General features: G+C 42.0%; 1 protein-coding gene across 2 annotated transcripts in view; it reads right to left on the bottom strand.

The window, feature by feature from the left end:
- ARMC3 (armadillo repeat containing 3) overlaps positions 1-26,861 on the bottom strand; it is a 115,922-nt gene that overhangs the window by 21,772 nt on the left and 67,289 nt on the right. Inside the window, exons 11-16 of one of the 2 annotated variants that reach the window (XM_005564794.5) lie at positions 19,139-19,388; positions 14,562-14,698; positions 13,079-13,247; positions 10,106-10,203; positions 8,393-8,491; positions 7,836-7,952 (exon numbers count right to left, since the gene is read on the bottom strand). In XM_005564794.5, coding sequence (XP_005564851.1) covers positions 7,836-7,952; positions 8,393-8,491; positions 10,106-10,203; positions 13,079-13,247; positions 14,562-14,698; positions 19,139-19,388 — 870 coding nt within the window. The remainder of the gene's footprint in view (positions 1-7,835; positions 7,953-8,392; positions 8,492-10,105; positions 10,204-13,078; positions 13,248-14,561; positions 14,699-19,138; positions 19,389-26,861) is intronic. The other variant, XM_005564795.5, reaches the window with a different exon arrangement.

The following is a 26,861-nucleotide window of genomic DNA, read 5'->3' as shown; positions in this document are numbered from 1 at the left end:
AGCGTGCTGCCTGATGTAAGAACAAGGAATCATTTGGCATGAAGGAGAAAATATCGGATACACCTTCGGGAAAGGCAATCTTATGAATGATTAAAAAGAATTTCCTGGAACTCCTGAACTGTAGTTTCTTATTGCTATAAATAGAAGCATTTCTTTTGAACTTCTTTCACCGAAGGCTGCCAGGTTATATTAAGAAGGGCTTCAGTACTTAAATACATTTCAGGCATATGGAAATAAACACTTGGAAATTATAAAATTAACTCCGGTAAAATTAACTCTCAGAGCATCCGTTTTTGGTTAAAGACAGCAGAACTTTTACCTCTCCAGCAGAAACTTTAGCAAAACTACCTCAGGAAACAGGGATTTACTGTGGGATCCAAAGCTCTAAGGTTATTTTTCTACATTCATAGGTGGATGAAAAGGGGAGCAGGTAAACATATAGAATATTTGGCTGACTCTAAATCATGTATTGACATTTTCAAAGTTTAATCCCTTGCTCCTTTTTGATACCATTGACTATTTAAATACATAATTATAGGACAAGGCTGGTGGGAGAAATACAGGTCATGAACCCAGCCCACTTGGGGTTTCAATTTAAGCAAGAAGATTTTGTTATGTGGAAAATAATCACAATACTAGGCAGCATTCAATAAATTCCACATGAGTGATAAAGATATGAGAGTCTCCAGGAGTTCAATGTTGAAAGAAATGTATTCAGATCGGGTGTCCTATTCCACCCAATCTATTCCAAAAGGATGGGAACAAGGCATCGTTCAAAGTAGAGATAGGATTTGTTCTGGGTAGTGTCTGATTGTGTGAGTGTGTGTATTTCTTTATTGTCTGTCTTCTCACTAGGATGTAAGTTCTATGAAGGCAAAAGTTTTTGTTTACTGCTGTATCTCCAGCACTGGAACAATTCCAGGCACATAGAAGGTGCTCAATAAGTATTTGTTGAATGAATGAATTGTAGAAAAAAAGGTGAGAAGGTGTTTACATGTGACTAAGATATAATATCTGTTTCTGAAAGACTTTAGTAGTCAAGAGTTGGGGGAAGAAGCAAGCAACAACGATTATGAGTAAAAAGAGGGTAGTGGGAAATTATTTTAAAAACAAAAATGTTTTAGGAAATCATTATCCTGTAGATCAAGGTTGTCTGAGTAACAGAAGTGTTAAAGCATTTGCTGTAAATATCTAAAAGGCTGTAGATATGAACAGCGTGGAAAGAAGATATGAAAAAGGAGACAGAAAAATAACTTTTAAATATGTGTAATAAACTCATGTTCAATCAAGTAAACGTTCATGAAAACTGGTCTGAATACAAAAGAATAGTGTAGATAGAACTTATACATTTCACAAACAGGTCTAGTGAATGCTATTTTTAAATATTTACATTCAAGTGTCCTCTATAAGGAAAAGCTTTAGAAGAAATGTTAGATATGTTGGTTTCAGTGAAGACTAAGGAAGGAGGAGAGTGGATAACCAGGAAACGAATTAATCACATCTCCTATGAGTGTTTTGCCACGAAGGGGAGTATAACTAAAGCCTTGAAACCAAAAGTAATATGGTGCCTGGTCACCCAGGAGGCAGAGATTTGAGTTTACATGTTGCATGGTAATGATATTCATCAGGAAAAAGAAATCCATACTTTCTGAACACTTCACATGTAATTGATCTTACTTCTTTCCCATCTCTTCTATCCTCTGCCTTTCAAAAATGTAGCCACTCCATGGTTCTCGATGTCTCATTATTCTTTGTCAGTATCTCTCAGTCTTTGTATTTATCTTTTTCCTTTATGACCTTCTGTTAAAATTTTTTTTTAACTTTTATTTTAAGTTCAGGGGTATATGTGCAGGTTTGTTACATAGGCAAATTTGTGTCATGGGTTTTTTTTTTTTTTTTTTTGTACAGATTACCTCACCCCTCAGGTATTGGGCCTAGTAGCCATTCATTATTTTTCCTAATCCTCTCCCTCCTCCCACCCTCCACCCTCCAGTAGGCCCCAGTGTGTGTTGTTGTTCCCCTCTATGGGTCCATGTGCTCTCGTCAGTTAGCTCCCACTTATAAGTGAGAACACACAGTATTTGGTTTTCTGTTCCTGCATCAGTTTGCTAAGGATAATGGCCTCCAGCTCCATCCATGTCCCTGTAAAGAACATGATTTCATTCTTTTTTGTGTTTGCACAATATTCCATAGTGTATATGTACCACATTTTATTTATCCAGTCTATCATTGATGGGCATTTAGGCTGATCCCATGTCTTTGCTATTGTCTCACTCTTTTTAACATAAAATATTTTCAATGGCTTACCAGATGAATGCAGTTAAAATATTTTATTCTCTTTCTAGGAGTCCAACGTTTTAATAGTCACAAGACAAGAAGGGTTGACCAAAAGATAGACAACAGGACAACAGGGCTATGGCTAATCTACCCCTCAGTGGACCAAAGGCTAAGAAGGGAAGAGAGAAGGGACACACATTGAACTCCTAAGTGCGCTAGGCAATGGTCAGGCACTTTCCTGACACCATATCGCCTCTTACAGCAGCTCTTTGAGGCAGGGATCATCATTTTCATTTACAGTTCAGAAGACCAAGGCAGTTGTGTCTGAATCCAAAGTCTGAGTTAACCCTCATGCCAACAATCCTCTTAAATCCTAGGAGTGTATCAGGGTTTATCTTGAAGTGGGGAGTGAGCTGCCAGAATGTGCGGAGAAAGAGGGAGAGTGAAGACAGTACAAAGAAGGAATAATTATTCTCATTTGTTTATATTTGTTCTCCCTGGGCATATGGTAAAGGAGTCAAACATCTGTTCCTTTCAACAAGCAGCATTCAATAATTAAAGTAATTTTTAATATTTAATCGATAAATAATTTTTTACTGCCCCTGATGAGCCTGATACTATTCTAGGCTCTATGGATATAAAGATTAAAAAAAAAAAGGCATGGTCCCGGATCTCAAACGGCTCATTGTTTAGTAAGAAAGAGAATTAATCAACACAAATCAGTGCAGGCTATGGATGAGATAGAATCCATTCACAAAGGAGTTTCAGTTTCACGGGATGACTAATGGCTGCGTTCTGGAGATCTAGTGTACAGCATGGAGACATTATATTATATCTAATAATACTGTATTGTATACGTGAAATTTACTAAGAGAGTAGATCTTCCATGTTCTCACCACAAAACTACAAAAAACAAAAGGGAACTCTGTGAGGTGATGGAAGTGTTGATTAACTTAATCGTGGTAAACATTTCACAGTGTGCACAGATATCAAAACATCATGTTTAAATGTACATAATAATTCTTTTGTCAATTAAGCCTCGATAAAGTGAGAAAAAACTATAGCTAAATAAATAATTAAAAACCCAAATTCACAAAAAATGGGCACAAAGTAAATATTTACCCTGGTGTGATCAGAGAAGGCTTCACAAAAACAAAGCTGTAAAGAAAATAAAGAATGGAAACGAATCCACAAATTTGAGGAACTTGCCACAAAACAAGAAAGGCTATTCCAGGGTAGGCCATGCTTGGAGTTTGGGCTTCAGCTATACGATGAGAGGGAACTTTGTTTTAGGCAGAGTCATATGATCTGACTTTCATTTAAAAAGGTGTGTAGTGGCTGGCCATGGTGGTTCACGCCTGTAATGCCAGCATTTTGGGAGGCCAAGGTGGGCGGATCACACGAGGCCAGGAGTTTGAGACCAGCATGGCCAACATGGTCTCTAATAAAAATTAAAAAAAATAAAGAGCTGGGCATGATGGATGGCATGCACCTGTAATCCCAGCTACTCAGGAGGCTGAGGCATGAGAATTGCGTGAACCCGGGAGGCAGAAGTTGCAGTGAGCCGGGATCACACCACTGCACTTCACCCTGGTGACAGAGTGAGACTGTCTCAAAAAAAAGGTGGGGGCTCGCACCTCTGGGGGCGCATGCATGGAGGATGGGTTTATGTAGGGCTATGTGAAAGTGGGAGGATTTACAGTACAATAAGGAGGTTGTTGTGATTGACATACAACAAAAAGGCCTGAACCGGGGAAGTAAAAGTGAAAATGAAGGGACGAAATAGATGTAGGAGAGTTAAGACATAGAGTGGATAGGACTGTCTTGGTCATTCCATATTGGGGATAAATGAGAAGGACTTCAAGATGATTCCTAGGCATGGGTGATTGTATGGGAATATGGTTAACAGGAGCAAGCATAGGGAAGAGAGGGAGAGGGAGCTTGGGAGCTGCGATGAACAATGAGTTCAGGTTGGAACATATTGAACTTAAGGTGCCTTCAGAGTGACAAGGCAGAGGACTCCACCAGGCAACTGGACACACAGGTCTGGACTCAAGAGAAGGGTCTCAGCTTTGGAATGGGAGCTAAAACTATGGAGAGTAGGAATAGGAGTACTACTTTTGGAGAACACTGATATTTACAGTATTGCAAAGGATGAAAAGATAACACCAAGGGCCAAAAATGAAGGGATTTATCCATAGAACAAAGTGACATGGATCTAATGAGATCAAGATGTGAGTGCTTCACAGTGTTACGGAAAATGTCAGTGTCAAATATCACAATAAAGCAAACTATAGCTGTGTGAAGATTAGCAGCTTGATATTCGCAAGTACACAAAGTGAGTTCCCACCCAGAAGGATTGCCCAAAAGGTTTAGGATTAAGAACCAGATTGAGCTGTAAGAAAAATAAGACAATTTTAAAAAGCCAAGAAGAGCAGAAGAACTAAAGATGAAAGCTGATGTGCTCACCCGTCTGGGTGAGGACCAGAGGGAAAGGTGCACTTTGATTGAAGCACTATATGTACAACAGGGTCCTGTGGCTGCTCATCAGTCAAGTGGCCTGTCCCTAGCAAGGCAGCAGAAGGTTGAGTCTTTCCCAGGGCCATAGCTGGGTGGACTAAAGGGGAACACTTGTCTCAGAGGCAGCCAACGTTCCGGATGGCCTGTGAAAATGAGATTGAGTCTCCTGAAAATGCGCGAAGAGACAGAGAGAGATTGTACTTGATTGCTGCCAGGCTTTTGAACTGGAAGGCTGTTTTGGAATTGGGGCCAGATTTGGTCCCTTAGCAAACCAAGGCCACATGCAAGCTACAGTTAGAGGTGAGGCCGTTAAAAAAAAAGCAAGCAAGGAAGCAAGTGCAAGTAAGTTACCATGCAGGTGGAGGGAGAAAGAGAGAGAGGAAGAGAGATGGGCGGGCCCTGCAGTTGTCACCTGTCCCATTGAGGACCCTCTGCATCCCTGCACTGAATTCCTTTATATCCTTGTACAGTTGGAGTGGGTTTTGGCTCCTTGCAACTGCTTAGTACAACAATAATAATAGCAACAGGAGCTGACATTTGTTGACTGTTTACCATGTGCCAGGCACTGCGCTAAGCATTTCACACGTAGTGACTTACTTGAGGCTTACAACAGCACTATGAAAACAGTTCTATTTTTATTTCAGTTTTATGGATGAGGAAACAGAGATAAAGAGAAGGTAACCTATTTGCTCCAGATGCATCGTTTACAAGTGTGGAACTTGTCAGAAATAACCTTTTCCTGCCAAAGTTTGGATTTCTGTTCTTTTGAATAAATGTGAATGCCTATGAGTGCCAGTCAGGCACTGCACTAAATACAGGGGATGAAAGGAAATTATTCAAATAAGAACATGTCCTTGTTCTTGAGGAGCTTTTAGTCCAATGGGGAGAAGCTCAGAGAGGCCAAAGGGTAGGGCGGAGCAAAACAAAGAAAAGGGAAGGACAAGGAATGGAAAGGAAAGGAAAGGGAAGGAGAGAGGAGGGAAGGGAAGGAGAGAGGAGAAAAGGGAAGGCGAGAAGAGGGAAGGGAATAACAGGGAAGGGAAGGGAAGGAAAGGGAAGGAGGGGGAGGGAAAGGAAGGAGGGGGTAGGGAAGGGAAGGAGAAGGGGAAGAAAGGAAAGGAGAGGAGAGGGAAGGGAAAGAGAGGGGAGGGAAGGGAAAGAGGGGAGGGAAGGAAAGAGAGGGGAGGGAAGGAAAGAGAGGGGAGGGAAGGGAAGGAGTGGGGAGGGAAGGGAAGGAGTGGGGAGGGAAAGGAAGGAGAGGAGAAGAAAGGAAAGGAGAGAGAGGAGGGTAGGTCAGGGAATGGGAAGTAAGGGGAGAGAGAAGGGGGAAGGGAAGGGAAAGAGGGGAGGGAAGAAAAGGGAAGGGAAGAGAAGAGAAGAACAGGGAAGGGAAGGGAGAGGGGAGGGAGGGGAAGGAGAGGGGAGGGAAAGAAAGGAGTGGGGAGGGGAGGGAAGGGAAGGGGTGGGAAGGAAAAGCGAGGAGAGGAGAGGGAAGAGAAAGAGGGGAGGGAAGGGAAGGAAAGGGAAGGGAAAGCGAAGGAAAGGGGAGAGAAAGGACAGAGCGGGGAGGGAAAGGAAGGAGAGGATAGGAAAGGGAAGGAGAGAGAAGAAGGTAGGTCAGGGAATGGGAAGGAAGGGGAGAAAGAAGAGAGAAGGGAAGGGAAGGGAAAGAAGAGAGAAGGGAGGGACGGGAGGGAAGGGAAGGGAAGAGAAGAGAAGAACAGGGAAGGGAAGGGAGAGGGGAGGGAGGGGATACAAAGAAGCAGAGGGAAGGGAAGGAGAGGGAAGCTGGAGGGAAGGGAGGAGAAGGGAAGGGAAGGAAGAGAAGGACAGGGAAGGGGAGGAGAGAGCAAGCAGAAGCTATGGGACTGGAACCACAGGAGCAGATGAGAAGCACTGATGAGAATATTGAGCAGCAGAGACTGTAACAACAGAGAAGAAAGAGCAGAAAATAAAGCAGTCTAAGGAGGAGGGCAAACCACTGCCTACGCCTTGGGAGACCTGGGGCCCAGCCTCCTTGGAAAGCAGGGGTCTGGTATCCACATTCCACAGCCTCCAATGCCACCATGGCCCTTACAGGCTTAAGTCTACCATAACTCAATACAGTTTTTCAAATAATCCAGGAAAGTTCTCACAGGAGAAGTATGTTTTAAAAATATGTAAACATGTAGGGCCAAGCAGGGTGACTCATGCCTGTAATCCCAGCACTTTGGGAGGCCAAGGCAGACAGATCACGAGGTCAGGAGTTCGAGACCAGCCTGGCCAACAGGGTGAAACCCCGTCTCTAGTAAAAATACAAAAATTAGCTAAGCATGGTGGCTCACACTTGTAATCCTAGCTACTCAGGAGGCTGAGGCAGGAGAATTGCTTGAACCCGGGAGGCAGAGGTTGCAGTCAGCCAAGATAGGAGATGGTGCCACTGCACTCCAGCCTGGGCGACAGAGGAAGACTCCGCCTCAGGAAAAAAAAAAAAAAACAATGCACAGACCTTAAAAGGACATTACAATTGTCCCAACCAAGTAAGAGCGTTGCCCTATTTGCCTCTCCTCCTCCTCGTTCCTTTTCCCATGGAGGGTCAGAGACAGTGAGGGAGGCGGGGAAGGCCGTGGAAGCAAAAGTGGGGCGGGAGGAGAGAGAGCAGGACCACACACCTGGGTGTGGGGTTCCCCACCTGCAAAAGGCAGCAGCGGGAGGCAGAAACCCTCACACCAAGTTGGTTACCCAGGGTTAGGCTGTCAAAGGGCTGTCTAAAGACTGCCGTCCCTGTTGTCATGTTTTAGTTAAAGCGACTGTAGGACTCTGTTGTTCCTACAAGTGATCCAAGTGACCCGAGTTTTTGGCCAGAGCCAGAAGACAATTCTCTTCAGGTAAGTTTTAAAGAGATGGTAAGAGACAAAAATCAAGTTCCTTTTTAATTGCATCTCATGAGTCTTGCCTGGTTCAACACAGTGATGTTAGAAGAAAGCTTCCTACTGAAGAGCCACCCCTCCCTTCCACCAGTCTGGCTGGGTAATGAGGAACTCAGGACACTTTCTTACCTCCATCCTTTTTCTTTGGTGGCGCTTTTGCTGACAACAGTATTTCGTCCAGAAGCTGGCTCCGATTTGTCTTCTATGGGAGATCCAAATCCAGCACTAAAATGATAACTATTTTTTCTTGTCATTTGAAAAAAAACCACAACCAATTTCAATCATATGGAAAATAACAATACATTGCATTTGCATTTAGAGCTTACAAGGCATTTTTACTTCATTATACAATTTTTATTTCATTATATAATTTGATTCTTTTCCCCATCATGAAGCCAGGGACCCGGCGTTATTTCATCCACAGCTAAGGAAAGGAAACCCACACAGACACTAAGTCATGTGGCCCAAATCACTGCAGGTCCACAGGGCGAAATCGAATGTGAAACCAGATTTCCTGGCTCCCATTCCAGAGATCTTTCCTATAGCAATGTAAAAGGCAATTGTGCAACTGTATTACCATAAGAAGAATAAAAACCAAGTTGCCCAAATCTAAAATCTAAAACATTTTTTCACACTCAAATTGAAGGGAAAGTTATTTGCATATAGATAAAACATCATTTTCTTACTTGGTCTTTTCTTTACTTGATCTTCTTAAGGAAGATGAAGAAGAAATACTTCGTCCATAACCAACATCTGATTTATCTTCCATAGATGAAGGTGGAGAACTAAAATTTTACACATTTAAAATTATATATAGATTACAATAATCTATTTGTCAATAGATTATGGTTTTAGTCCACAAAACAGATTTTTTTCCAAAAGTCATAACTGGAGCTGACTTTTTTCTTTCTTTCTTCTTTTTTTTTTTTTTTTTGAGACAGAGTCTCACTCTGTCGCCCAGGCTGGAGTGCAGTGGCACGATCTCGCTCACTGCAAGCTCTGCCTCCCGGGTTCACGCCATTCTCCTGCCTCAGCCTCCCAAGTAGCTGGTACTACAGGCGCCCGCCACCACGCCCGGCTAATTTTTTGTATTTTTAGTAGAAATGGGGTTTCACCGTGTTAGCCAAGATGGTCTCAATCTCCTGACCTCATGATCCACCCACCTCGGCCTCCCAAAGTGCTGGGATTACAGGCATGAGCCACCAAGCCCAGCATGGAGCTGACTTTTAACAGTGACATACTATTTTTGAAGTATAAAGGATAAGTTATTTTTTCTTTGTTTGTTCTTTGAGACAGGATCTCACTCTGTCGCCCAGGCTGGAGTGCAGTGGTGCGATTATGGCTCACTGCAGCCTTGACCGCCGGAGCTCAAGCGATCCTTCCACCTCAGTCCCCCAAGTGGCTGGGACTACAGGCATGTGCCACCATACCCGGCTAATTTTTGTATTTTTTGTATAGCTGAGGTTTCATCGTGTTGTCCAAGCTGGTCTCAAACTCCTGAGCTCAAAGGATCTGCCTGTATCAACCTCACAAAGTGTTGGGATTATAGGCGTGAGCCACTGCAAAAAGACTATTATAAAGCCTTTCGTAAGCTAGAACAGAAATTATTTGTATAAAATGTATCACATAAATACTATATGGATATATAGATATACATGATCTCTCTTTTTTTTTTTTTTTTTGAGACGGAGTCTCACTCTGCTGCCAGCCTAGAGAGCAGTGGCAGTGCAATCTCGGCTCACTGCAACCTCCACCTCCTGGGTTCAAGCGATTCTCCTGCCTCAGCCTCCCGAGTAGCTGGGATTACAGCTGTGTGCCACCACACCCAACTAATTTTTGTATTTTTTAGTAGAGACAAGGTTTCACCATGTTGGCCTTGATCTCCTGAACTTGTGATCTGCCTGCCTCCGCCTCCCAAAGCGCTGGGATTATAGGCATGAGCCACCATGCCTGGCCATGATCATTTTAAAGAAGACCATGGAAGCTTTAATTTTTATCTCTACCATTTACTTCTTATTTCAGAAGAAAAATGTTGGGTGGTAACTGTACTCCAGCACATAGTCCTGGAGAACTGTAAACAGGATTCATCTCAGTTTGCTGCTATTTACACTTTCTTCAATGACTCCATGGTAAGAGGCCTTGACTTCAGAACACACTTGAAACTGACTGGCAGTATGGAGTCAAAGAGAGAGCAGAGAGCACATTGATTTGCAGTGGTGGCTATTTCATGGTTATTCCATGTCAGGCTATGAGTTTATGAGCCGGTGTTTATTTTCATGGAGGTGCTAGATACAGGAGAAAAGAGTCTGGGAATCTTCACATATTCACATGTTGATGGAGAAACAACAACAACAAGCAGTGTGTGCTTCCCTGCTTCCCCTTTCCCTGCAAAGACTCACACATCAGATTTACTGTTGATTAAGAGTACAGCCCGTAGGTCACTTGGTTCTTGTAAGCAGAGCTCCTTCAAAGGCAACAGTTTGGTGCCGGGATTTATCTGTAAGATAATTTAAGGACCAAAAAGTAGTATCTGCATGGGTCATATTTTTGAAAATGAATACAGACAGAATATGTTCTCAGCTGTTTGCGCTGTCTCATTTCACACACACATACACGCACATGTACAATATACATACATAAAATTAGAAGTAGGAACCTGAAGCTTGTGGATGTTCTTGCCTTTGGGCAGGACAGATCCAGTTCCTTATCATCTCGATTGGTTTACACTCAGCTGTTTCATCCCATCATTATCATCTTGGCCCCTGGAAGTATTTGGATTGGCAAATCCATCTATATACCTAAGGGAGAACTGACTGCCTGCAAAAGTAACTGAATACTGGAACAGATGACTAAAAGTGTTGAGTGTATCTAAAAGTAGGCCAGACAAAGCCCTGTGCAGGCAGTTTCACCAGCCTGGAGGAATAGGGCTAAACTAGATGACTTCTGAGATCTTTGTCCAATTAAGTTATAGTTGAATCCCTTTCTCATCCAAGATACGTTTCATGGTTCTTTGGAAAGAAGGCAAGAGTGAGCCTTTTAAAATAAGATCGATTCTGTCATTCTTCTGCCCAGGACCTGCCATGGATCCTGTTCCATTCAGAGTAAAGGCCACATCCTTCCAATGTTCTCCAGGACTCACATGACCTGGCCTTCGTTAGCTCTCTGGTCTCCGGTCTGCTCTCCTCCCACTTTGCTAGGCCAGCTCTAGCTGCACCAGCCTTCCTGCTGTGCCTAGCACATGCCAAGCATATATTCACCTCATGGCACTTGCACTGGTTGTTTCCTCTGCCTAGAAAACAACCCCAGATTTGCCCAGGACTTCCCCAGCCCAAGATTTGCCTGGGACTAAGGCCCTCACCTCTGCAAGTTTTGGCTTGGAAATGATCACTGTCTCAGTGAGACCCACCTGACCACAACTTCTAAAATGGCAACCGCCCACCACCTCAGGGATCCCCAGCATTTCAGAGCCCCTCACCCTGCCTCTGCCCGCTCTCATCTCCCTCTATGGCGCCTCTCATTTCTCTCTTTCTCTCTCTCTCTTTTTTTTTTTTTCCTTTTTTTGAGATGGAGTCTCACTGTGTCACCCAGGCTGGAGTGCAATTGTGCCATCTCAGCTCACTGCAACCTCTGCCTCCAGGGTTCAAGTGATTCTCCTGCCTCCATCTCTTAAATAGTTGGGATTACAGGCATGCGCCACCATGGCTGGTGAATTTTTGCATTTTTGGTAGAGACGGGGTTTCACCGTGTTAGCCAGGATGGTCTCTATCTCCTGACCTCATGATCCGCCCACCTCTGCCTCCCAAAGTGCTGGGATTACAGGTGTGAGCCACGGCGTTCGGCCCCACCTTGGTTTTCTTAAAGCTGCTTTGTTCTGATGCTGCAACATTCTTTTAAAATTATTATCACTGAAGGAGACGGGCTTCCTGGGAGCGATTTCTTAGTGGTTTATGTGTGTTACAGGGTATGGCGGTGATGGCAGGAGGTGAAGGAGGCAGGAGCTGAGGGAGGCAGAAGGGAGAGTAAGAGTCAAGTTTTAGGCAAGCTGTTTTGAATTATTCAAATTTTCTCTAGTTCTCCGCTAGAGAGAGTGCTTCCTGCAACCGGGACTCAGTGATGTGACGTATGGCCCTGTCTCCTCTGCTTCTTGGAACCAAATTGGTCCAAGAAGGCTTCTGCTGTCAGCCTCACTCCCCGTGTCCTGAGTTCTTGCACCTGCCTGGCAAACCACACTTACAGCTTTTGCACTTCTGAGTTTTCCCGTGACCTTAGGAAGTATACAGTGTTCGTGGTGCTTGCTGTCTGAGCTCTGCCATCTTTAGCTCCCTTGTTCCTCTCTGTGATATATTTTTTTCCTTTTCCTTTATCTTCCTGCACAGCTTCTGCTTGATCTTGGGAGCTTTTGGCAACCCTTAACATTTTTTGAAGTCTGCAGATCATATCTGCTTCCTAGTTTTGCTTAACATGGGATTTGTGGGTTTTAAACGTGTTCCCCATTCTCCTCATTGCTTTTGGTTTCCAGAAGAAGTAGAAAATACTGACTAAACCAATCATGTAAAAAGGGTCCTCAATATTTTAATTTCTAGCTTCTCACTTCTCTCAACATTCATGTAATAGAAATAATAGAACCCCCAAATTTTGAATGCTACTTTAAAAAAAAAAAAAAAAAAAAGACAGGTTGGAGGGCAGTGGTGTGATCGTAGCTCACTGCATCCTGGGCTCAAGTCATCCTCCTAACTCCTCCTGAGTAGATCAGACTACAGATACATGCCACCATACCCAGCTAATGTTTTAAAGTTTTTTATAGAGACACGGTCTCACTATGTTCCCCAGGCTGATCTCGAACTCCTGCCTCAAGTGATTCTCCTACCTCAGACTCCCAAAGTTCTGGGATTACAGGCATGAGCCATGTCACCTGCTCCTTCTTTTATACTTTTTTTTTTTTGACAGGGTCTTGCTATGCTGCCTGGGCTGGAGTGCAATGTCTATTCACAGGCACAACCATAGTGCACTGTAGCCTCAAACTCCTGGGCTCTTGGTCTCAAGTAATCCTCCTGCTTCAGCCCCCTGAATAGCTGGGGCTACAGGTATGCATCACCATGCCCACCCAGCTCTTTTTTTGTGTCTTATCTGAAACTTGAGACTGCCACTGGCAAGCTGATTTAATTACAAGTAAGCAGATTCTAGTTAAAACTGAACGAAAAAATGCAAAATCTTATAACTAAAGTTAAGAATGAAGTGCTGATTTTCAAGTTTTCGCCTGTAAAAATATATAAATTACATTAGGTGATTATGAAATTGCAATGTAATGGCATCAGGATTAACGACAAATTATTATTGTACATACTAAACTGCAAATAAGTGCTGTCACTTACCCGACCATAATCATAGAATCCATCGTTAATTATGTTACTTGATGACAAATAGCCAGTCTGGCTGTATTTCAGGGAAAGATTGTTGTTGAGCAACTTATTATAAGCTGCCTCACTGAATTTATTTCTCCGAGTTCCTGATAGGTTAACTTCTTCAAGGATATCTAAAGCCCTGTCAATAAAAGCAAAAAGCATTACTCGCTTTATACAAGCCATTGAATACTGAGTCTCCATTTATATACTGACTTCAGACCCTGAAGGAAGAATGGAGATGGAGCTTAAAGCCTCCCCCACCCTCTTAGATAAAGTAATACTGACAGAATTATGAAGACAAATCTGCCCTTCTTAAGGATACATATGCCAAGTAGTAACTCATGTTCAAACAGGTGAAAAGGACGCTTTTGGGGGAAAAAGTTCTTTGTTCATCTAAAAGCAAAATTAGTATTGGACCTCAACTTTTTCATCTAACTGGACAATATATGCAAAGAATCCAAATGTTTAGAAATTAATAAATGAAACCTGTCTATAGAAACTTAAAACCTGGGGCTGGATGTGATGGCTCATGCCTGTAATCCCAGCACTTTGGGAGGCTGAGGTGAGCTGATCACTTGAGGTCATGAGTTCGAGACCAGCCTGGCCAACATGGCAAAACCTCATCTCTATTAAAAATACAAAAAAGTAATCCCAGCTACTCGGGAGGCTGAGACAGCAGAATTGTGAACCCAGGAGGCAGAGGCTGCAGTGAGCTGAGATTGCACCACTGCACTTTAGCCTGGGCAACAGAGCAAGACTCTGCCAAAACAAAAAAGGAAAAAAAAGAAAGAAAAGAAAAAAGAAAGAAGAAAGAAAGAAAGAAAGAAAGAAAGAAAGAAAGAAAGAAAGAAAGAAAGAAAGAAAGGGGAAGTGAAGGAAGGAAGGAAGGAAGGAAGGAAGGAAGGAAGGAAGGAAGGAAGGAAGGAAGGCAGGTGAAAGAAAGAGAGAGAGAGAGAGAAAGAAAGAAACGAAACAAAACTTAAAACCCTATTCGCCGATGTGTTAAAGGCAATAAATTCATCTGCTTTTGGTCAACAGAACTGATTGATGAGGGTGGTGAAATGTGGAATTCTGGTGAAGGTTTGAGATGGGTGAGAAAGAAATAGAGGTGGTAGACACAGCTTGCCCATTTAATTTTAGCCTTGAAAGTTGGGAGACAAATAGAATTTGTTTGGCAGTAGCAGAAGAAAGTAAAAGAGAAGCATTCATCAAGGTAAAGGGGTTAGAAAAAAATATTGAAGGTGTTTTTTTCAAGGGCAGTGAGGGAGCGTTCAGATGCGATGAATGGGGACCCCTCTGCCTCCAAGCCAAGGCATGCCCTGGGAACATGCAGAACTTCTGTGGACTGAGAGAGCAGTGGAGACTTGGCTTGGAATTCTTTGGGCCTGAAGAGTGTGCCTCTCCATCTTCTGCTCTTCATCTGAGCCAGAAACTTGAGATGGCACCCACTCACCCGAGCCTGCATAATTCATTGGCCGTCAGCTCGTCACCAGCACAGACCATCACTGCCCAACTGGCGTGCTTCCTCACTTCATCGTTCTTGGAGCGTAGCAGCTCTACCAGGGGCTCCAACCCACCAGAATTTCTTAACTAAAAGCAGAAACCAAAATGTTACACATTGAGAGTATAGAATGTAAACTATTTGTGTTTCTGAAAAAATCTCATTATTTGATTGCTAAAAAGTTTTAACTATGTAAAAATGCTTTAGAATGTGTCTATCTTTAGGTTTATTAAATTCAGTGGGGAAAAATCTATTGCAAACCCTTACACGCAGGAGCCCGGTTTTTGGGCCCCAGGAAAGTATCCCAGGGAGGTCATCCTGATTTTACGTGGGACGGGGACTGCAGCAGGAGTCTATCTTCTCACTGCCCACACGTGGGATGCCCGATGCTTATTCACTCTGCTCCTGAACACTGACTGTTCATTTGGCTCTGTGATAGACAGAATAAGGGGCCCCCAAAGATGTCCTCATCCCTGGAAGGGACTCTGCAGAGATGATTAAGGGTCTTGAGACGGGGAGATTATACTGGATTAGCCAGGAGGTTTCAGTGTAATCACAAGGATCTTTACAAGAGGGGGACAGAAGATGCTGGAAGCAGAAAAAAGAGACGTGATGGAAGCAGAGGTTGCAGTGATGCACTTCGAAGATCCAAGGAGGGTCACAAGCCAAGCAACGTGAGAAGCCCCTGGAAGCTGAAAGGGCAAGGACATCAGACACAGCTTCAGACTTCTGACCTCCCCAACCATATGATATTCGATTTGCATGGCTTTAAGCCACTAAGTGGTGGTCATTGTTACAGTGGCAATAGGAAGTTAACACAGTCCCTCAGGTTGAGGCTGGATGAACCGATGCCAGCCAGGACCCCTCATGTCACTGTGCATGGCCACTAAGTCAGCACCACAGCCAAAGCAACACTCAAGCAATTCTCCAGGGAAAGACCCATCTTTGCTATCCATACACAGTGTCTTCTCTTCATTTCTCAAAGGACTGAAGAGGAGAAGAAAAAGAAAAGAATTGGATAGAACTCCATTAATTACATAATTAAAAGACATCACTCATGTATAAAATTATTCCAATCAGAAAAAAAAAGATTGGGCAGAGTTCTTGTCTCATGTCTAAAATGTAATGCTGCATTATCTATGCACCTGGAGGATAAAAAGAATGTTCTTATTCCACCAGCTTGAATGTGTAGTATCTTAAGGCAAGATCCCCGTGGAATCTGTTCCACTTTCAGTCACTCTCATCGCAAACACAGGGGCCCTGGTGGGGCTTACGTGTTATCACACATTACTTGGACAGCTTAGAAAGTTCACTTGAAGCATCCTCATGCTTAGCAAGGATAAGGTATAATACGAGCTAGTAATCTAACACCACGTCTTTTTTTTTTTTTTTTTTTTTTTGAGACGGAGTCTCGCTTTGTCGCCCGGGCTGGAGTGCAGTGGCCGGATCTCAGCTCACTGCAAGCTCCGCCTCCTGGGTTTACGCCATTCTCCTGCCTCAGCCTCCCGAATAGCTGGGACTACAGGCGCCCGCCACCTCGCCCGGCTAGTTTTTTGTATTTTTTTAGTAGCGACGGGGTTTCACCGTGTTAGCCAGGATGGTCTTGATCTCCTGACCTCGTGATCCGCCCGTCTCGGCCTCCCAAAGTGCTGGGATTACAGGCTTGAGCCACCGCGCCCGGCCACCACATATCTTTTAGGCATATATTTAATTTATTCATTAATTCCTCCATTTATATGTTCACTCATTCATTTAACAACTGTTCATTCAGCATATATTATGTGCCAGGTATATATTAATGACACGAACACAGGGATGAAAAATCTCAGTTCCCTTCCCTAAAGTCTCAAGGAGCTTGTAGTCGTTTACACAGAACCATAAAATTCAAAAAAGGAAGACAAAAGTTGCAATGGGAGCATAGAGAAAGATGCACCCTAGTTTGAAAACTGAAGAAAGGCCTCCTAGGGGACAGGAGGGTAGAGCTGGATTTTGAAGGAGAAATAGGAATTTATCAGGTGGGGGGAAAAGGGAGAAAGCAGGGAAATCAAGCAGGTATAGCTGTGAGAGCAGAGCATTCTGACACAATTACAAGCAGTGTGGCATTTCTGGAGTGAAGAGTTCCACCTGGACAGCGTTGGAGCTTACACCTTTAGGTAGGCAGGTGCAGGTCACGAGGGGCCCTGCAGATGGCACTGAGCAGCTTAACGTTCCCATTGAGGATGTGCAATGCTGTGACCAGGGTCACAGGTTAGAAAGATCAGCCTGGAGCCAGAAAGGGGAATGAGAGGGGAGGGAAAAAAGTAAAGGGTCTCCCGCATATTCCAGGAACTAGGTGGGTGCCCCTGCAGGCTGCATGGAGGTATAAGCAGGACCCTTGTTTGTCACTGTGCTCCTGATACCCAGCAGAGCACCTGGCACGCAGTAGTTGGTAAATACATATCTGGTGTCTACCACTACCTGAGTGGGTGATCACAAATGAAGTGAGTCAATGGGAACAAACAAGGGAGACGGAATAGAGATCAAAGAGACAGAAGAAAAAGATTAGGCAGTTGTCTGAGCAGACAGCATAGTGTGAAGCGTGGGCTCTAGACCCAGATGTATTCTCATATCCCTGACTCGCCTCTTACCAACTCTGCTTTGAGCATATTTCTTTAAGCCTCATTTTCCTTATCTGTAATATGGGGATTACAAACATACCTATCTCAAATGAGGCTTAAATACATGTAAAGTGCTTAGCACTGGCACATAGCAGATGCCCAATAAACATTGGTTTTGTTATTTTTATGGGACAGAGAAGAACAAAGTCCAGGCTGTTCAAATGAGTGCCGTGGTGACATGAAAATGTGAGAAAATTGAGAAAAATAAAAAGATGTTTGTTGATTTAAGTTCAGTTGTATTTTTATTCTTTTAGGAGGTAGAGTCTTTTTGTAGAGATGTGGATCTCTCTATGTTGCCAAGGCTGGCCTCGAACTCCTGGCCTCAAGCAATCCACCTTCCTCAGCCTCCAAAAGTGCTGGGATAACAAGCGTGAGCCCCCGCACTTGGCCTAAATAAAGTTTTTCTGAAGATTTAATAGGATCACCATAATTATTAAGGACATTTTTATATAATACATTTTCAGATAAATGCAGTTGTATGTTTTAAAAATAAGAAATATAAGAGAAACACAAGAGTACATATAACCCACATGTATAATTTAAAGAGTCCTAGTAAAAAGCACACCTGTTTGTCTACTATCCAGCTTAAGAGATGACCATTTCAATGACACTGAACCCCTGGGTGTTCTACCCAATTACATGCCCCCCTTTCTCCCTACAGAAGCAACCACTTTCTTGAATTTTGGATTCAGCATTCCCTCAATTTTCTTTATAGTTTTAACTTATATGTATGCATGCCAAAACAGCATAGTGCTTAGCTTTGCATCCTTTTGAACGTTACATAAATGGAATCATAAGTATGTATTTTTCTACAATTTGTTTTTGCTTGGCATAATGCTTGTGAACTCATCTCTGTTGACATGTGGGGCTGTAGCTCATTCATTTTCCCTGACATGAGATTCCATTTTATGGCTACAGCACAATGCATTATCCGTTTTCTTAACAACTGGACAATTGGTGTGTTTTCAGTTGTTTAGATATTATAAACAATGCTTGCTGGTACACAGAGGCAACAGATTCTCTTAGGTTTATACTTAGAAACAGAATTGCTGGGTTTACAAGGCATGGCCACCTTCTTTTATTTTTATTTTTATTTTTTTAATTATTATTATTATACTTTAAGTTCTAGGGTACATGTGCATAACGTGCAGGTTTGTTACATATGTATACTTGTCCCATGTTGGTGTGCTGCACCCATCAACTCGTCAGCACCCATCAACTCGTCATTTACATCAGGTATAACTCCCAATGCAATCCCTCCCCCCTCCCCCTCCCCATGATAGGCCCCAGTGTGTGATGTTCCCCTTCCCGAGTCCAAGTGATCTCATTGTTCAGTTCCCACCTATGAGTGAGAACATGCGGTGTTTGGTTTTCTGTTCTTGTGATAGTTTGCTAAGAATGATGGTTTCCAGCTGCATCCATGTCCCTACAAAGGACACAAACTCATCCTTTTTTATGGCTGCATAGTATTCCATGGTGTATATGTGCCACATTTTCTTAATCCAGTCTGTCACTGATGGACATTTGGGTTGATTCCAAGTCTTTGCTATTGTGAATAGTGCCGCAGTAAACATACGTGTGCATGTGTCTTTATAGCAGCATGATTTATAATCCTTTGGGTATATATCCAGTAATGGGATGGCTGGGTCATATGGTACATCTAGTTCTAGATCTTTGAGGAATCAGGCATGGCCACCTTCTTTGCTAATACACCAAACAAGACAAGACAATGCCAATTTGTTTTCCACTGTTTTACCAATGTTGAAGGACTTAAACGATAGGTAGGTCCAATCACTTAAAAATGTTTCAGATGAATTCACCAATAGGTACTAACCAGAAAAATGCGAGAACACATGTTATTAAAATCCTCACCTCTGTCCGGGCCTCAACGTCACACGCAGTTGCGGCGACAGCGAGAGCAGCTTTGCTCTGCACGACTGTGTTTGCAGAACGCAGTGGGCTGATGATGGCATGCATGATGTCGTGATTCTGTATGTTCAGGCGCAGGGGCTCCTGCATGGCCATGTTCGTTAATACCGTAGCGGCGTTGGCAATGGCTCCATCTCGTTTACTAGACAGGACGTTTATTAATGGATCAATACCATCAGCTTCAGCAGCAGCGCTGAGTAAATGAAGGAGAAATGAATGTGATTCATCTGAATTCAAAAAATTATCTTTGGAGCATGCAACTGAGCTGCTAAAACAAATGAGTACAGAAATACAATTTTAGAAATAAATTAATTTGCCATGCAGTGAACCCAGAATCGAGCGCTAGTGATTTAAATGGAGTCTGGAAAATTTTGAGCTATGAATGAATTTAAATAATTCTTTTTCTACTTGTACAGCTTTTGGTTATAGAAAAATATATCATTCCTACTTTTTAGAAACCTCAGAAATAGATGACTACTACTTCTTAAAAAAATGGTACAACCATTATTATTATTTTTATTTACTTATAAGACCAGGAAATTCTATTTAAAGAAACTCTTATATGATTCCACACATGAGCCATAACATTCTTAGAAAGTTTTCTTGAAGATAACATATTCCTACCAATTAAGAAAACAAAAGCCTTACAAAGTAGGAATGAGTGAGCATGGGAACTCCTGATTTAAGTTAAAATTCATTGGCCTGTCTTCCTCTTCTTCCAATCAGGTTGTTAACTGTAGGCAAAGGTTCACAGAACCAGCACATCATTCTGCATGAGAATACTGCTTTTACAAATTAAATGTTAAAGATCAAAGTCATGATATGGATATAAATAGATAATTTTAGTAATGTAGGCATATTCAGTTATTAAATTTCCTGTCTCTAGTATAAAAAGACTACAGTTACTATTAATATACTAACATTTTTTCACAATTAGGTAACCTGAATCTTCTTTTAAGAGCACAGAATAGCCCTTGTTTTTTGAGCACCCGGTTTTCCCAGGCAGTCTCCCATGCAAGTTCTAGCCAGTCCCTACCCTGCTTAGCTTCCAAGATCAAGCCAGGGTCAAAGGGCTCCAGACACCAGCTGTCTTGGTTTTGAAAATCAGTTTAAAGCTCATAGGTAGTAAAAATAAAAATGAGAGCATTTTAATGAGTGGGAGATAATTTAGTTATGTTCTTTAATGTTTGGAAGTGCTATAAATAGGAGATGGTGCAAGCAATAAGGTAAAGAGAGCATCCTGGTTTTAAAGGGAGACCCAAAATTCTGTTTTCAAAATCCATTTAAATCATCATAGTAATAGAAGTCAAGACAGTAAAAATACTTAGATGTCAATAATATGAATATCTCTTTTACGTTTTTGACACTTTTTTTCATTTAGGATTATATAAGAATAACCAAAATTTAAAAAAAAAAATTGAAGCTATATGATTCAGCCCATCACCCTGTATTGTGATGAATTAAATTTGGTACTGTCACCTCAATTTGCTTATTGTGAAGGAGGACACACAACCTCAAGAAAAGAAGTTATGACAATTGTCCATCAGAGAGGAGGTAAATGAAATCTCCATAAAAAGACTGGTAGCCGTAGATGTAAGGAGGCTGTGGCTGTGGCACCAGCTCTGAAAGAAACTGAACCACAGTGACTGGGCAGGAACGTAATGAAGAGGGACAGCAGCTCTGGAGAATGAAGGGTTCAGTTGGTGTCACCCTCGCAGGACCACCTCCCAACCTGGCTTATATAAACCAGTCCATCAAACACACCACATCCCACAAAGGCAAAAGCAGAGCCTCGCTTCATTTCTACTCATTCTCCAGTCCTTGTACATTTAACCCTTCTTTGGTATCTCCCATTCTTTCTCTAGGATGACATCCCTTAAAATTAAAATTTGGTTAGATGACATGTAACCAAAATTTACCTCTACAAAAATATCCAAAGGCCCTGCATCACTCACTATAATAGCCCAGGGGTCAGCATTTAATTTCCTTTCCTAGGGGATAAAATAAGCATTCTTAAGATAATTTCACTTTTCATCTTCTCTCCTATTATTAATTGGCATGGTGTTCACTAGGTTCTATGAAAGAGGGAAAAGTTGGAGGTTCTAATATATTAGTTTATCAGAAACATCTCATATTTTTACAATGGAAATATTGAATACTTTTTACAACTGCCAGCAAAAATGTTAAATTATACATATTTTCTAATTAATAATATATACTTAACCTCCTCAAAAATCATTTTTTTCCTTTAACTTATTTTTCAGGTATTTAATGCAATCAGCCCCTTAAACCAAATACCTTGTATTTTTTAATCATTGTAAACATGCCTTGGCCAAAATGCATGATTCCTTTGTCACTTGGTGGTTTTCCTTGAGAATGTTCACTTTTTAAAACATCCTGGAGAATTAAGAAAAAGCATACAACTGCAGGGTACTTCAATGGCATCCAGGATAGAGGCAGAAGTATTTTAAGTAAATGCATACCATAAATTCTCAAAGACTTTGTCTTTTGTGTGTACCAGGGAGTTTCTGGAAAACTAAGGGAGTTCGCAGGGTCATACATCATCTTTTTCGCTTGTCTTGTAAACTAAGAAACTAAGAAAAATTAGATCATGGAGATACAGGAAGTTACATCAGGTTTATCTGAACACTCAGCCTTTCTGCTTTGATTTTGTTTCTTTTTTTCTCCTCTACAAAGGCATGTTTTGACTTGGTTCATTTATATCTCTACCTTCTGCTCTTTTCTTTGCTCTTCATGGAGATAGTAAAGGGAAATGCATAAAATCCTAGCTGTTTAAAAAACCAAAGATTCTAGTACACAGTGGAATATAGCTTTTACTAAGTTGAACATAAATGCCAGCACAGAAAGATGAATCTTGCAGGCACAGCTGGCACAACCTGCATTATCTGTACATATTTGCCCATAATTTGCTATATGCAGCACTAAGTCTAAAAAGAATAACTGAGATTAACTTATTATGGTGGAAAATTAAACTATTATTCTTACCTTAAAAAAACTAATTTTATATATAGAAGTAGAGTGCAGAATTTGTGCTTTAAAAAACAAAAAAGAATTGAACAAAATTCTTTTTAAACAAAATTGTTTGTTTAAAAAACCAAAAAGAATTGAATTAATTCTGTTTATTTCAAACCTCAGACATTCTGTTGTATTTTTCCCTGTACACAAGCTGCAGCCTGTCATATTTTTAAAACACATTTCGGTTTCCCAAATAGTATAGCATTATCCAAATGAATGGGATGGAAGTCAAACTGCTTTGTTTTAAAATCCAGAATTATAGGGCCATATGTCATCACAATAATTTGAAAATATTTTCTGATATTTACTATCATTAGTCTCCATCCAGTTGGAGTTTAATCAAGTAAGAGTTTAAAATGTAAATTGGGAAAAAAACAAACTAAAAAACAAATATGGGAATGTATAAAAACATCTGTTTATATCATTTGATATATGTAAACAGAGGTGAAGCTTGACATGCCATGTGACGTCAATCTATTAGCAAGTCCTGACTATTTTCCTCCTCCATGTTTCTCAAATCTCTCCCTTCTCTCATCCTCCACAGAATCCAATTCAGCACCCTCTCCTGTGGGTTGATATCAACAATCTCCTGAGAGGTCTCTCCTCACCCCCTCCAGTCCTTCCTCCGTCTTACAGCTAAAGTGATGTTTTAAAATTATAACCACATTGCTCCCTACTTAAAACTTTCACAGTTTCCCACTGCGTATGATAAAGTTCCCAACTTTTTTGTTCTATTTTTAAATTATTTTTCTAGGGATGGAGTCTTGCTATGTTGCCTAGGCTAGTCCTGAACTCCTGGCCTCAAGCAATCCTGCCACCTTGGCCTCCCAAAGTGCTGGAATTACAGGAGTGAGCCACCACGCCTGGCCTACCCCCAGATTTCTGACATGGCCTCTGAGGCCTTACACAAGCGGCCCCCACTTCTCACACCAGCCCCATGCACCCCCCGCCCCCCGCTCTGCCCTCCCCCACCCCAGGCCGCCTCTTCCTGTTGCTCCGTGCTCTAGGCTTCTCTTGCAGCCTTCAATAGGCCAGGCTCTTTCCCACATTAGGGCTCCCCAGGGCTGTTCCCATTTCCTGACATCCTCTTGCCCCAGGACAATGCCCAGCCCTCTTTCACAACTCAGCATATATGTCTTTTCCTCAAGGAGGCACTTCTGGATCCCCAAACTGGATTTCTTTTTAACGTGAGCTCAGAGCATTTGTGTGCTAAATATACACATTTCTTTTTGTTTAAAAATATGATGTTCTGGCATAAATGTTTACATCAGAAAAAAGTAACAATTTAAAAATGTTATTTTGCAGCACTCATGAATGGAATTCAGCAGATTTTTCATTCAAATGCCCAAGCCCCACAATAAAAGAGCACTTACAGAAAGGACACTAAGAACATCACTGAGGGAAAATTCAAACACAAATAGCGTCTATGGCTCACTAAAACTATTGTGCGACTTCATGTCTGTGTCTTTGCACTAGTGGCCCCTTTGTCCCAAACACCCTTCGCTATCCCTCTGGCACTTGTGGCTGGAGAACACTAGCTCATTCTTCACTCTCTGCTTACCTGTCCCTTCCTCTGCAAAGTCATCTGTGACCACCATGGCCCTCCTTGTTAATCACTCCCTCCTCTGTGCTATGTCTGTACCTGGTACATACCTCTTAGAGGTAATATTTGAGTCTCATTTATATTTTCGGTGCTGAGAAGATCAATATATTTTAATTGACTCGAATCAACTCAAGGTGAGTGAGCAGAAATCCACTGCCGGTATTGAGGAGGAGGGAGGGGGAAAGTGCTTAGCTCAGCTTTAAGTTTGCAAGAAGGGATAGGATCCAGCAACACTGGGATTTCCAGTTTTATCACTTACAGCTGCTCTTGAAATTGGTCCATTTCCTCCCTGCCCTCATGCTTCTCCAATTATACAGTGAGGTAAGTTTTAGATGGTATTCAAGAAATAAAAATTTGCACTTTAGACTTCTTGGGAATATATTCATCTCTTTTATCAAGGGATGTCTCTATTTTGTCTTTGCAGACATTGTTGACTCTGTTTATTTAAGTGTGCACCAGATGACACCATTTGGTACCTTTCAGAGTTGAATCCTTGCTGCAATTTGAGGTTCACATTCAACCCATCTGCAATGTCTGGTAACATGAATCAGGGGTGACCTTGGGCAGAACAGAAATCTGTTTAACAGAGCCCACATACAGGGTAATATGTGGAACCCGATGGAACAGATGGTGATATTGGCAATAAGAACCTTGTTTGTTAACAGTGATTACAACCATTCCCACCAGCATGACTTTTCATATGTCTCCGTGAGTTTTGTCACACCAAGGAAGACATATTGGTGGCAGACACGCTGCAAGTGGTCAGGGGCGGTGTGTATGCAGCAGCGACTCAGAGCTGGCGTTTTTAAGCCTTGCCGGCTGCAGGAAGTCTGGACAGGTGGAACACTGGACGTTATGATAAACAGGTCTCCCAGTTGTCACAGTCAGATTTGGAATGCTATAAACAGAATTCCTGACTCTTGTTCCAGCCGGTTTCTCAACAAAGGTAATGATCCAAGAAGTGGAGTGTGTTTGCTAAATTGGTCAATTTCTGAGTCCAGAACAAGGATCATCCCACCACAGCTCCACAGCTGCAGGACGCTAGTATATGTGCCCCAAACTCTGGCTGAACTCCAGGACTGACGAAACTAGCCAAGAGAATGTTCTTCTTTAAAAGAAATACTATTTAAGAAGTTTTTCACAATTAAGGGAGAGAACCAATTAATTGTAAGCAAATGCTTAAAATGAAGGTTTTAAAATTAACGCAATTAAAGTAAAACCTAGCCACAGGGGAAAACATGTGTTTGCATCTATAGCAAAATAAGAAAAATGCCAAAAAATGCTAGGAAATATGTGAAACCAAATTGATTACATCATATTGATGCACCTTAGCAGGTTTCATTTTGAGACCTTCCGAATTCGCTTTGATGTTGCAGCCACGGTGACATTATGCTTTCTCAAAGAGAACAGCATGACTGCAGAGAATAGCGAGCGCCACCCCAGCACTTCCACAAAGAGCGTGCATGTTTTCGCTACCGATTTTGAGGCAGTCAATCAAAGTCTGGGGAAATCAAATGTAATTTCCTCCCAAGTGACACGGAGCCTTTATTGACCTATCTGTTCAATCACAATACTTCACTTCCATACATGCTACCTTCTGTTTCAAATGCTAGAATGCCCTACTCGTAATTAACTCTCTGCCATCAGCAAAGAACAACTCTCTTTTGCATGGCTGACTTGTCTCCTAATAAAATAGGAATGATGGTCAAGGAGTTAGGATATTCATAATAAATGACTTTTGCAGCTACCAAATGTTTCTGTATAGCCTGGAAATCAGCCTGTTTACATATCTGTCAATGACAAGGGATACAATCCCAAAGTAATTAGAGATACCATGTTGTTGATATTCTTAACTAAATAATAAGGACGCCGAATGCTCTAGTGCGACAGCAAACAAACAAACAAAAATCCCTGCGCTTGCCAGGACTGGTTTATTCTGAGCAGCTCAGATGTCACTTCTTCAGAGAGCCCTTCCTTGACAAGCCATGTATCATTCTCTAGGCCCCTTTCCTAACCCGGGGCCATGGTCCTCTCGCCACATTATGCTGTTTTAAGTTTACCTATACTGTAATCGTTCTGCGATTATCTTTTTAAAATTACTCATGTACTGCTGGCCTCCCTGACTGAAATGTAGGCCCGATGCGTTCCTTTCCTATGGTACCCAAGAGCCTAGCACAGTGCGCAGCAGGTAAAGAATACCTAGATAATGGTAGAATCATTACCAAAAACACCCTCAAAACCAAACCAAACCAAAAAAAAAAAAACAAAAAACAACAACCCTACACTCAAGGTGGTAAGTTCCCTACCTTTAGGGATGAAATGATAACAGCTATAAAGATGAATCACATCTGGCCCCCCGTGGAAGCTGGATTCCAGACTCCCCGCGATACGGTTAGGGGGCGATTGCTTCCATGCACAAAATACAGTAGATCATTTGTTTCATCGTTTAAAAAGACAGGATGCAGAGAGACTAAAACTTGCTCAAAAGTAAGTTAATCAACAGAGACCGGGGAAAAAAAACACACATGGTTTTCTGATCTTTAATTTATTACTTTTTACATTTTCCAACCTCTTAAGCTTTAAAAAATATAGTATTTTCAAGAAAACAAAAACCAACAGAATTTCCTTGCTTTAGGACATTATTCCTTAGGGAATGGAAAATAAGAAAGAAGAGGAGGCAGAGGAAGCAGAGAGGAGGAGAGGGGAGACTGGGGAAAGGAACCCAGGGGAAAAAGGTGGAGGGAGGGTCAGAAGCAAAGAGAAAGAGAAAGGAAGGGATGAAAGACGACTCCAAAGGTGCCTACTGGAGTGAGTACAAGGAGTGCTGGCCATTTAGTCTGGAGGAATTCAAAGAGATCATGAATTTCAGCACAAGGGAAATTTCTGGTGGGGAAAATGTGGAGAAGTTAAGGGTGCTGGAGGCATTGATGAGGAAAGAATGAGATAAAAGTTGCCAGGGTGGAGAGTAAGAGGTTCAGTTCCTACCAGCTCCCTGGGGATCTACAGAACAGACCATCTCTGTGAACT

Source organism: Macaca fascicularis, chromosome 9 (genome assembly GCF_037993035.2).
Source record: "Macaca fascicularis isolate 582-1 chromosome 9, T2T-MFA8v1.1".
Lineage (NCBI taxonomy): Eukaryota > Metazoa > Chordata > Mammalia > Primates > Cercopithecidae > Macaca > Macaca fascicularis.
Note: the sequence above shows the minus strand (reverse complement) of the source record. Positions and strands in the feature narration are given on the sequence as shown.